We start from the raw sequence: 10,601 nt of genomic DNA, 5'->3' as shown, positions 1-10,601 counted from the left end.
AAAAAAAAAAAAAAAAAAAAAAAAAAAAAAAAAAAAAAAAAAAAAAAAAAAAAAAAAAAAAAAAAAAAAAAAAAAAAAGAGAAGGCAGAAGGAGTTTACCAGTATCGCCGATGATGATATACTTGAAGAGATAAGCATAAGACATTGAATTTGAAGAATCGAAATCCGCAGGTTCAGGCGGATGATGAAGAAGGAAGAAGAAAGAAGAAGATACGCAAAGGAGAGAATCTATTTCTCTCTATAAAGACGGGACAAGGACGGTTTGTTTCTCCAGCCAAATCCAGCGATGCAATCAACCCTGTATTGTCGCCAAATTATCAAACTCCTGTCGTTTTTATATTTCGTAACCAAACGTTGTGCCGTTTTGTGTAAACAAAAAACAGCTCGCAGTCTTGTTCATAAAAATAATAAAGCTGTAAGTAACCTTTGAAAAAATTGATATCTTTGTCGACCACTGTTAGAGAGAGATGGGAAGCGGTGAAGGTGTAGTAGCTCTGTTTACTCTCTCCCTTCTCTTTGTCTCGTATGAGGTAGTGGATTCAGCAATCGGTGTGAACTGGGGAACGTTGTCGTTTCACAAGATGAGACCTTCAACTGTGGTGGATCTACTCAAAGCGAACAAGATTACTAAAGTTAAGCTCTTTGATACCAATCCAGATGCGCTTCGAGCTTTGATGGGTACTGGAATCCAAGTTATGGTCGGCATTCCTAATGAGATGCTCTCATCTTTCAATTCTGATTTGTTCGTCCAGCAAAATCTCTCTCGCTTCATCGGCAAAAACGGTGCTGATATTAGGTAAAAGGTTACCATTTCTCTCTTTATGCTATGATTCAACAAATCTCTCAGCTGAAATCTTTGTAATGATAGGTATGTTGCAGTAGGGAATGAGCCGTTTCTGACTGGTTATGGTGGTCAGTTTCAGAACTTAGTTGTTCCAGCTATGGTTAATTTGCAACAGTCTTTGGTTAAGGCAAATCTTGCTAACTATGTGAAGCTGGTGGTTCCTTGTAATGCGGATGCGTATGAGGCTAATGTTCCTTCCCAGGGGACGTTCCGGCCTGAGCTCACACAGATCATGACTCAGTTGGTTTCGTTTCTCAACTCTAATGGCTCTCCTTTTGTGGTTAATATCTATCCTTTCCTTAGTCTTTATGGAAACTCGGATTTCCCACAAGACTATGCCTTTTTTGAGGGGAGTAGTCATCCGGTTCCTGATGGGCCTAACACTTACTATAATGCATTTGATGGGAACTTTGACACTCTTGTTTCTGCTCTCACCAAGCTTGGATATGGTCAGATGCCTATAGTTATTGGTGAGATTGGTTGGCCTACGGATGGAGCAGTTGGTGCTAATCTCACGGCAGCCAGGGTTTTTAATCAAGGGCTTATTAGCCATGTGTTGAGCAACAAAGGAACACCGCTCAGGCCAGGCTCTCCTCCTGCGGATGTCTATCTTTTCGGATTGCTTGACGAAGGAGCGAAGAGTACATTGCCTGGTAACTTTGAGAGGCACTGGGGAATCTTCTCTTTCGATGGACAGGCCAAGTATCGTCTCAACTTAGGACTAGGCAACAGAGGACTCAAGAATGCAAAAGATGTGGCTTACCTTCCTTCTAGGTGGTGTGTGGCTCACCCAGCAAGAGACATGACCCTAGTTGGAGACCACCTCAGGCTTGCTTGCAGTGAAGCAGATTGCACAACGCTCAACGACGGGGGCTCGTGCAGCCAGCTTGGTGAAAAGGATAATATCTCATACGCTTTCAACAGCTACTATCAGATGCAGATGCAAAATGAAAAGAGCTGCGACTTTGATGGACTTGGCATGGTCACCTTCTTAGATCCTTCAGTTGGGGATTGTCGGTTTCTTGTGGGCGTTACTGATAAAGGCTTATCGTCAAGTGCTGAGGCAATGGCAAGGTGGTCTATCTGTCACATTTGCATTGGAGTATTGATCTGGACTCTTACAATGTGAAGTTGGGAAATTTTCAGAGTTACATTTTTTGAGCGATATAGTAGAATATAGGATGGAGAAATTACATAAATATAGAGGGTCAGATGTATTTTATTGTATTTGAAATCACGTATTTTGAGCGTATAAGCTGAAAAGCAGAACCATTGTATCTCTGTAATATCTTATTGGGGACTATATTAGAAAATCAGAACCATACAATTATACTACCTTTGTTGTCAATGTAGTATCTAAGTTGAGACTCAAATACAAGGTTGTCAAACAGATTGTGATCATCACTATAGTTTCACTTTCACTAATCTTCCAAGTGCTTCCTGGAGTATATCTGTTACACCTGTTCATGAAAATCTTCTCTCCAACAATGGTCCCTTCTTTGACTTGGACCAGATTCCCTCTAATCCTGTTTCGATTTTGCAAGGTGATGTGAGCTCAAACAGCCTCCTGTCCTTCCAAATTTCTATTGCACCCTCATGTGACCCAAAATTGGCCACATTAAACAAGTATTAATGATTCTTTCATTGCACATATTTTTATTCAAAACAATTGAAGAAACATAGACATTTTATTAGTCTACACTATAAGCATCAACAAGAATCTCAAATTCAGATATCTGGAAGGGGGAACAAAAGATCAAAGAGCTAAAGAAGTCATGAAACAATACAATAATGTCAGAAGAATAAATCGGAGAGAGGCCAGAGTATGTCTCTACTTCTGCCTCTTGTAGATCTTAGCCAGGAAAGATTTTAGCACTGCTTGAATTTCTTTACTCTGGTGAGCTTCGATCAACTTTGTCAGCTTCTCATAGCTTTCCCTCTCATATTCCATGAACACAGCCTATGAAATATCAAGATCAAAAGCAGATTATGGTACATATGAGATCTAATGCCTCTACTTTCATAACAGATGAATAACAGTCTTTTGCTACTTTGCTTGACTAACGAAAGGTCTAAATTTAGTTCTTAGTGACAAACCTCGAGATCAATCTCTTTGTAGAGAGCTTTCACCTTAGCAACGTTTGATGGCTCACTTTTACCATAGTTCTCCTGAGACATTGAAAAGTTATTCAGTCAGATTAACATGCTGTTCCCGCTTCAGTCTTATGCGAAAAATGATCCTTGTGCACATTAGAAAGAAAACTGATTCTCACATATAGTATCTTAGTCTGTTCTTCACTGCAGCGTTCCAATGCCTTAACCACCAACCAGGAGCATTTGAAATCCTCTATGTCTGTCCCTATCTGCGTTATACAACACATCCCCCATGAGATAAGCACCCATATACAATAAGATCAGCTTCAAAAACGCAACGTGTTGGCATAATATTTCACCTTGCCAAGTGTCTCGGGATCAGCAAAGCAGTCCAGATAATCATCCTATGGAAAAGAAAAGATATCAACTTGCTAATATTGCTCTTTTGGATCTTGAATTGAGCCCATAATATGAACTTACTCATGTAATAGTATCTAATTACCTGTACTTGAAAGTAAATTCCCATGTCAATAAGAACATCCTTCACACCAGTATGGCTTTCCAAATTTTCTCCCGCCATAAGCAATGCACAAGCAACCTGATTACAAGAATGAACGTTTAGTAGTTTTAAAATGTATCATCTGATGTGCCTTTCACATCCAAAGCATTTCTTTTGCTGCCTTAATAACTTACGTGTGACTCTAAAGAGATAGAGAGAGAGGGAGGGATTAAAAATATATACTCACAGGAAGATAAAATGAGTAATAAGCTGTTTTGTACTGGACAATACGCCTATGGCTGCACGTTTTAGAAAACTATATCATCAGTCAGAACATGTTAATGCTATTTCACTGCACCAACCATTAAGAAGAGACGAAAGCTCTCACATTTGCAAGGAGTACTTGGACAAATCTTTTTCTCCATCAAAGGTAGTGATCAAATCAATCATCTGTCCACAAGCTGTTTGAAACTCTACCTAGAAACGATGTAGGAACAGAGTTGAGATAAATTGTGAAACTGGAAAGTTAAACGCCAAAGAAATAGTTACCTCATTAAACAAATCAACGAGGTCAACATAGTAAGGCATTCCCTTAAAGTGCTTTTTGAGAATCCTGTGAATATGATTACGAAGTAGAATCCCATCGTTTATAGCAATCATACCAACCTTTGGCTGTCTGAACCAACAAGGCTGGCCACGGCGTGTGACAGAGTTGTCCATTATGTCATCAAGCACAAGGAAATAAGCTTGAAGCTACAATGCAAAAGATAAAAAGAACCATTGAGATGAAAGCCAAAGAGAGAGAGAGAGGGAGTGAGACAAAGAGAGAGTCAAAGAGGAATATATATACCCATTCAATACACCAACCAAGAGCACATGCGAGGAAAGTCTCTTTATCTGTCAATTCTTTACCTTGCTTCAAGAGCTTGTAGCTATCAACCACGGAGAGACCACGATTAAGCTTCCCTGCAGAACAGAACAGAACAGAACAGAACAGAACACACGTGTTTGATGTCAGTTGATTAAGTTTTGATGAAATGTCTGAGAGAGAGAGGCTCCTCTCACCGCCGCGTACATTGTAGTCAAGCATCTGCAAAGAGAGTCACCAAATCAGCAAAAAAAACGAATTGATCAAAAAAAATCTGAATTTAAATAGAAAAAAAAAATGAAAGTGATTCGAGGGAATATACCCGTTCAAGCCATTGACGAGACTCGTGGGTGAATTCAAAGGAAGGATCTTGAAGCAAGTCAGACTTGAGAGTAGAGTAAACATCGAGGAACGTTGATTTCAGATCCGCCATTGATAAGAGAATCAGGGAAGCTGTGCAAACCAAATGCTACACCTGATTCAATTGTTTATTGTGTTACNATTACATAAATATAGAGGGTCAGATGTATTTTATTGTATTTGAAATCACGTATTTTGAGCGTATAAGCTGAAAAGCAGAACCATTGTATCTCTGTAATATCTTATTGGGGACTATATTAGAAAATCAGAACCATACAATTATACTACCTTTGTTGTCAATGTAGTATCTAAGTTGAGACTCAAATACAAGGTTGTCAAACAGATTGTGATCATCACTATAGTTTCACTTTCACTAATCTTCCAAGTGCTTCCTGGAGTATATCTGTTACACCTGTTCATGAAAATCTTCTCTCCAACAATGGTCCCTTCTTTGACTTGGACCAGATTCCCTCTAATCCTGTTTCGATTTTGCAAGGTGATGTGAGCTCAAACAGCCTCCTGTCCTTCCAAATTTCTATTGCACCCTCATGTGACCCAAAATTGGCCACATTAAACAAGTATTAATGATTCTTTCATTGCACATATTTTTATTCAAAACAATTGAAGAAACATAGACATTTTATTAGTCTACACTATAAGCATCAACAAGAATCTCAAATTCAGATATCTGGAAGGGGGAACAAAAGATCAAAGAGCTAAAGAAGTCATGAAACAATACAATAATGTCAGAAGAATAAATCGGAGAGAGGCCAGAGTATGTCTCTACTTCTGCCTCTTGTAGATCTTAGCCAGGAAAGATTTTAGCACTGCTTGAATTTCTTTACTCTGGTGAGCTTCGATCAACTTTGTCAGCTTCTCATAGCTTTCCCTCTCATATTCCATGAACACAGCCTATGAAATATCAAGATCAAAAGCAGATTATGGTACATATGAGATCTAATGCCTCTACTTTCATAACAGATGAATAACAGTCTTTTGCTACTTTGCTTGACTAACGAAAGGTCTAAATTTAGTTCTTAGTGACAAACCTCGAGATCAATCTCTTTGTAGAGAGCTTTCACCTTAGCAACGTTTGATGGCTCACTTTTACCATAGTTCTCCTGAGACATTGAAAAGTTATTCAGTCAGATTAACATGCTGTTCCCGCTTCAGTCTTATGCGAAAAATGATCCTTGTGCACATTAGAAAGAAAACTGATTCTCACATATAGTATCTTAGTCTGTTCTTCACTGCAGCGTTCCAATGCCTTAACCACCAACCAGGAGCATTTGAAATCCTCTATGTCTGTCCCTATCTGCGTTATACAACACATCCCCCATGAGATAAGCACCCATATACAATAAGATCAGCTTCAAAAACGCAACGTGTTGGCATAATATTTCACCTTGCCAAGTGTCTCGGGATCAGCAAAGCAGTCCAGATAATCATCCTATGGAAAAGAAAAGATATCAACTTGCTAATATTGCTCTTTTGGATCTTGAATTGAGCCCATAATATGAACTTACTCATGTAATAGTATCTAATTACCTGTACTTGAAAGTAAATTCCCATGTCAATAAGAACATCCTTCACACCAGTATGGCTTTCCAAATTTTCTCCCGCCATAAGCAATGCACAAGCAACCTGATTACAAGAATGAACGTTTAGTAGTTTTAAAATGTATCATCTGATGTGCCTTTCACATCCAAAGCATTTCTTTTGCTGCCTTAATAACTTACGTGTGACTCTAAAGAGATAGAGAGAGAGGGAGGGATTAAAAATATATACTCACAGGAAGATAAAATGAGTAATAAGCTGTTTTGTACTGGACAATACGCCTATGGCTGCACGTTTTAGAAAACTATATCATCAGTCAGAACATGTTAATGCTATTTCACTGCACCAACCATTAAGAAGAGACGAAAGCTCTCACATTTGCAAGGAGTACTTGGACAAATCTTTTTCTCCATCAAAGGTAGTGATCAAATCAATCATCTGTCCACAAGCTGTTTGAAACTCTACCTAGAAACGATGTAGGAACAGAGTTGAGATAAATTGTGAAACTGGAAAGTTAAACGCCAAAGAAATAGTTACCTCATTAAACAAATCAACGAGGTCAACATAGTAAGGCATTCCCTTAAAGTGCTTTTTGAGAATCCTGTGAATATGATTACGAAGTAGAATCCCATCGTTTATAGCAATCATACCAACCTTTGGCTGTCTGAACCAACAAGGCTGGCCACGGCGTGTGACAGAGTTGTCCATTATGTCATCAAGCACAAGGAAATAAGCTTGAAGCTACAATGCAAAAGATAAAAAGAACCATTGAGATGAAAGCCAAAGAGAGAGAGAGAGGGAGTGAGACAAAGAGAGAGTCAAAGAGGAATATATATACCCATTCAATACACCAACCAAGAGCACATGCGAGGAAAGTCTCTTTATCTGTCAATTCTTTACCTTGCTTCAAGAGCTTGTAGCTATCAACCACGGAGAGACCACGATTAAGCTTCCCTGCAGAACAGAACAGAACAGAACAGAACAGAACACACGTGTTTGATGTCAGTTGATTAAGTTTTGATGAAATGTCTGAGAGAGAGAGGCTCCTCTCACCGCCGCGTACATTGTAGTCAAGCATCTGCAAAGAGAGTCACCAAATCAGCAAAAAAAACGAATTGATCAAAAAAAATCTGAATTTAAATAGAAAAAAAAAATGAAAGTGATTCGAGGGAATATACCCGTTCAAGCCATTGACGAGACTCGTGGGTGAATTCAAAGGAAGGATCTTGAAGCAAGTCAGACTTGAGAGTAGAGTAAACATCGAGGAACGTTGATTTCAGATCCGCCATTGATAAGAGAATCAGGGAAGCTGTGCAAACCAAATGCTACACCTGATTCAATTGTTTATTGTGTTACTTTAGGGTTGTAAATTGGTCTGACCATAACCAAATGGGCATGTCCATTTGGACACATACCATTTATGGTTTATTTACGGTCAATGTCCAAATACATCCACACCCAAATCTGTCCAAACCAAATTGGACCATGACCAATTGGTTTGTTCATTGGTTAAAATACACTCATNTCTTTGACTTGGACCAGATTCCCTCTAATCCTGTTTCGATTTTGCAAGGTGATGTGAGCTCAAACAGCCTCCTGTCCTTCCAAATTTCTATTGCACCCTCATGTGACCCAAAATTGGCCACATTAAACAAGTATTAATGATTCTTTCATTGCACATATTTTTATTCAAAACAATTGAAGAAACATAGACATTTTATTAGTCTACACTATAAGCATCAACAAGAATCTCAAATTCAGATATCTGGAAGGGGGAACAAAAGATCAAAGAGCTAAAGAAGTCATGAAACAATACAATAATGTCAGAAGAATAAATCGGAGAGAGGCCAGAGTATGTCTCTACTTCTGCCTCTTGTAGATCTTAGCCAGGAAAGATTTTAGCACTGCTTGAATTTCTTTACTCTGGTGAGCTTCGATCAACTTTGTCAGCTTCTCATAGCTTTCCCTCTCATATTCCATGAACACAGCCTATGAAATATCAAGATCAAAAGCAGATTATGGTACATATGAGATCTAATGCCTCTACTTTCATAACAGATGAATAACAGTCTTTTGCTACTTTGCTTGACTAACGAAAGGTCTAAATTTAGTTCTTAGTGACAAACCTCGAGATCAATCTCTTTGTAGAGAGCTTTCACCTTAGCAACGTTTGATGGCTCACTTTTACCATAGTTCTCCTGAGACATTGAAAAGTTATTCAGTCAGATTAACATGCTGTTCCCGCTTCAGTCTTATGCGAAAAATGATCCTTGTGCACATTAGAAAGAAAACTGATTCTCACATATAGTATCTTAGTCTGTTCTTCACTGCAGCGTTCCAATGCCTTAACCACCAACCAGGAGCATTTGAAATCCTCTATGTCTGTCCCTATCTGCGTTATACAACACATCCCCCATGAGATAAGCACCCATATACAATAAGATCAGCTTCAAAAACGCAACGTGTTGGCATAATATTTCACCTTGCCAAGTGTCTCGGGATCAGCAAAGCAGTCCAGATAATCATCCTATGGAAAAGAAAAGATATCAACTTGCTAATATTGCTCTTTTGGATCTTGAATTGAGCCCATAATATGAACTTACTCATGTAATAGTATCTAATTACCTGTACTTGAAAGTAAATTCCCATGTCAATAAGAACATCCTTCACACCAGTATGGCTTTCCAAATTTTCTCCCGCCATAAGCAATGCACAAGCAACCTGATTACAAGAATGAACGTTTAGTAGTTTTAAAATGTATCATCTGATGTGCCTTTCACATCCAAAGCATTTCTTTTGCTGCCTTAATAACTTACGTGTGACTCTAAAGAGATAGAGAGAGAGGGAGGGATTAAAAATATATACTCACAGGAAGATAAAATGAGTAATAAGCTGTTTTGTACTGGACAATACGCCTATGGCTGCACGTTTTAGAAAACTATATCATCAGTCAGAACATGTTAATGCTATTTCACTGCACCAACCATTAAGAAGAGACGAAAGCTCTCACATTTGCAAGGAGTACTTGGACAAATCTTTTTCTCCATCAAAGGTAGTGATCAAATCAATCATCTGTCCACAAGCTGTTTGAAACTCTACCTAGAAACGATGTAGGAACAGAGTTGAGATAAATTGTGAAACTGGAAAGTTAAACGCCAAAGAAATAGTTACCTCATTAAACAAATCAACGAGGTCAACATAGTAAGGCATTCCCTTAAAGTGCTTTTTGAGAATCCTGTGAATATGATTACGAAGTAGAATCCCATCGTTTATAGCAATCATACCAACCTTTGGCTGTCTGAACCAACAAGGCTGGCCACGGCGTGTGACAGAGTTGTCCATTATGTCATCAAGCACAAGGAAATAAGCTTGAAGCTACAATGCAAAAGATAAAAAGAACCATTGAGATGAAAGCCAAAGAGAGAGAGAGAGGGAGTGAGACAAAGAGAGAGTCAAAGAGGAATATATATACCCATTCAATACACCAACCAAGAGCACATGCGAGGAAAGTCTCTTTATCTGTCAATTCTTTACCTTGCTTCAAGAGCTTGTAGCTATCAACCACGGAGAGACCACGATTAAGCTTCCCTGCAGAACAGAACAGAACAGAACAGAACAGAACACACGTGTTTGATGTCAGTTGATTAAGTTTTGATGAAATGTCTGAGAGAGAGAGGCTCCTCTCACCGCCGCGTACATTGTAGTCAAGCATCTGCAAAGAGAGTCACCAAATCAGCAAAAAAAACGAATTGATCAAAAAAAATCTGAATTTAAATAGAAAAAAAAAATGAAAGTGATTCGAGGGAATATACCCGTTCAAGCCATTGACGAGACTCGTGGGTGAATTCAAAGGAAGGATCTTGAAGCAAGTCAGACTTGAGAGTAGAGTAAACATCGAGGAACGTTGATTTCAGATCCGCCATTGATAAGAGAATCAGGGAAGCTGTGCAAACCAAATGCTACACCTGATTCAATTGTTTATTGTGTTACTTTAGGGTTGTAAATTGGTCTGACCATAACCAAATGGGCATGTCCATTTGGACACATACCATTTATGGTTTATTTACGGTCAATGTCCAAATACATCCACACCCAAATCTGTCCAAACCAAATTGGACCATGACCAATTGGTTTGTTCATTGGTTAAAATACACTCATATTCATAATTATAAAGGTTCATAAACTCATAATTATAAAGGTTCATAAACTCATAATTGGTCTGACCGATCAAGACTCATAATTTACTAAAAGTTCATAAAACAAAGAGATTCGCTGAAGCTCCATAGTTATAGTCTTATAGACTTATAGACTTATAGGCTGAGGAGCCAAAGAAGAGCAATCACTGGCTTTTTCTTCCCTCCATCTGATCTCCCCCTCAT

The 10,601-nt window shown here is 38.6% G+C and overlaps 4 protein-coding genes across 7 annotated transcripts; 1 reads left to right on the top strand and 3 right to left on the bottom strand.

The window, feature by feature from the left end:
* On the top strand, positions 438–5,042 carry LOC104731859 (glucan endo-1,3-beta-glucosidase 5-like). 2 transcript variants are annotated; one of them, XR_758675.2, is made up of 3 exons: positions 438–796; positions 869–2,038; positions 4,812–5,042. XR_758675.2 is itself a non-coding variant. In XM_010451352.2 (2 exons), the coding sequence occupies exons 1-2, from the start codon at positions 468–470 to the stop codon at positions 1,971–1,973; spliced, it is 1,434 nt and encodes a 477-aa protein (XP_010449654.1). In that variant the 5' UTR covers positions 438–467; the 3' UTR covers positions 1,974–2,179. The 2 variants fall into 2 exon arrangements, 1 of the variants encoding a protein (XP_010449654.1); XM_010451352.2 differs by lacking the exon at positions 4,812–5,042 and having other exon boundaries at positions 869–2,179.
* On the bottom strand, positions 2,514–4,799 carry LOC104731860 (farnesyl pyrophosphate synthase 2-like). 2 transcript variants are annotated; one of them, XM_010451355.2, is made up of 11 exons: positions 4,628–4,799; positions 4,503–4,527; positions 4,288–4,403; positions 3,987–4,190; positions 3,826–3,914; positions 3,685–3,736; positions 3,441–3,536; positions 3,298–3,342; positions 3,118–3,207; positions 2,942–3,013; positions 2,514–2,804 (listed from the first exon to the last, which is right to left on the bottom strand). In XM_010451355.2, the coding sequence occupies exons 1-11, from the start codon at positions 4,736–4,738 to the stop codon at positions 2,676–2,678; spliced, it is 1,029 nt and encodes a 342-aa protein (XP_010449657.1). In that variant the 5' UTR covers positions 4,739–4,799; the 3' UTR covers positions 2,514–2,675. The 2 variants fall into 2 exon arrangements, with proteins under 2 accessions (XP_010449657.1, XP_010449655.1); XM_010451353.2 differs by having other exon boundaries at positions 4,288–4,527.
* Positions 5,287–7,597, bottom strand: LOC104731861 (farnesyl pyrophosphate synthase 2-like). Of its 2 annotated transcripts, XM_010451357.2 has the most exons (11): positions 7,401–7,597; positions 7,276–7,300; positions 7,061–7,176; positions 6,760–6,963; positions 6,599–6,687; positions 6,458–6,509; positions 6,214–6,309; positions 6,071–6,115; positions 5,891–5,980; positions 5,715–5,786; positions 5,287–5,577 (listed from the first exon to the last, which is right to left on the bottom strand). In XM_010451357.2, the coding sequence occupies exons 1-11, from the start codon at positions 7,509–7,511 to the stop codon at positions 5,449–5,451; spliced, it is 1,029 nt and encodes a 342-aa protein (XP_010449659.1). In that variant the 5' UTR covers positions 7,512–7,597; the 3' UTR covers positions 5,287–5,448. The 2 variants fall into 2 exon arrangements, with proteins under 2 accessions (XP_010449659.1, XP_010449658.1); XM_010451356.2 differs by having other exon boundaries at positions 7,061–7,300.
* LOC104731862 (farnesyl pyrophosphate synthase 2-like) lies at positions 7,921–10,231 on the bottom strand. Its single transcript, XM_010451359.2, has 11 exons — positions 10,035–10,231; positions 9,910–9,934; positions 9,695–9,810; positions 9,394–9,597; positions 9,233–9,321; positions 9,092–9,143; positions 8,848–8,943; positions 8,705–8,749; positions 8,525–8,614; positions 8,349–8,420; positions 7,921–8,211 (listed from the first exon to the last, which is right to left on the bottom strand). The coding sequence occupies exons 1-11, from the start codon at positions 10,143–10,145 to the stop codon at positions 8,083–8,085; spliced, it is 1,029 nt and encodes a 342-aa protein (XP_010449661.1). The 5' UTR covers positions 10,146–10,231; the 3' UTR covers positions 7,921–8,082.

Source organism: Camelina sativa, chromosome 12 (genome assembly GCF_000633955.1).
Source record: "Camelina sativa cultivar DH55 chromosome 12, Cs, whole genome shotgun sequence".
Lineage (NCBI taxonomy): Eukaryota > Viridiplantae > Streptophyta > Magnoliopsida > Brassicales > Brassicaceae > Camelina > Camelina sativa.
The sequence above is the reverse complement of the archived record's forward strand: the minus strand, read 5'-3'. Positions and strand labels throughout refer to the sequence as shown.

Bases quoted from the DNA above. Each gene is read 5' to 3' on its own strand.
- LOC104731859 (XM_010451352.2), top strand. From the start codon at position 468: ATGGGAAGCGGTGAAGGTGTAGTAGCTCTGTTTACTCTCTCCCTTCTC. The intron at 797-868 runs GTAAAAGGTTAC...TTGTAATGATAG, and splicing joins AAAAACGGTGCTGATATTAG to GTATGTTGCAGTAGGGAATG.
- LOC104731860 (XM_010451353.2), bottom strand. From the start codon at position 4,738: ATGGCGGATCTGAAATCAACGTTCCTCGATGTTTACTCTACTCTCAAG. The intron at 3,537-3,684 runs GTGAGTATATAT...TCTTGTAATCAG, and splicing joins ATTACTCATTTTATCTTCCT to GTTGCTTGTGCATTGCTTAT. The intron at 2,805-2,941 runs GTTTGTCACTAA...GATATTTCATAG, and splicing joins ACAAAGAGATTGATCTCGAG to GCTGTGTTCATGGAATATGA.
- LOC104731861 (XM_010451356.2), bottom strand. From the start codon at position 7,511: ATGGCGGATCTGAAATCAACGTTCCTCGATGTTTACTCTACTCTCAAG. The intron at 7,301-7,400 runs GTATATTCCCTC...CTCTCTTTGCAG, and splicing joins CTCGTCAATGGCTTGAACGG to ATGCTTGACTACAATGTACG. The intron at 6,964-7,060 runs GTATATATATTC...TTTGCATTGTAG, and splicing joins TTGGTTGGTGTATTGAATGG to CTTCAAGCTTATTTCCTTGT.
- LOC104731862 (XM_010451359.2), bottom strand. From the start codon at position 10,145: ATGGCGGATCTGAAATCAACGTTCCTCGATGTTTACTCTACTCTCAAG. The intron at 9,144-9,232 runs GTGAGAGCTTTC...TAAAACGTGCAG, and splicing joins TCCAAGTACTCCTTGCAAAT to CCATAGGCGTATTGTCCAGT. The intron at 8,615-8,704 runs GTGAAATATTAT...TGTATAACGCAG, and splicing joins ATCCCGAGACACTTGGCAAG to ATAGGGACAGACATAGAGGA.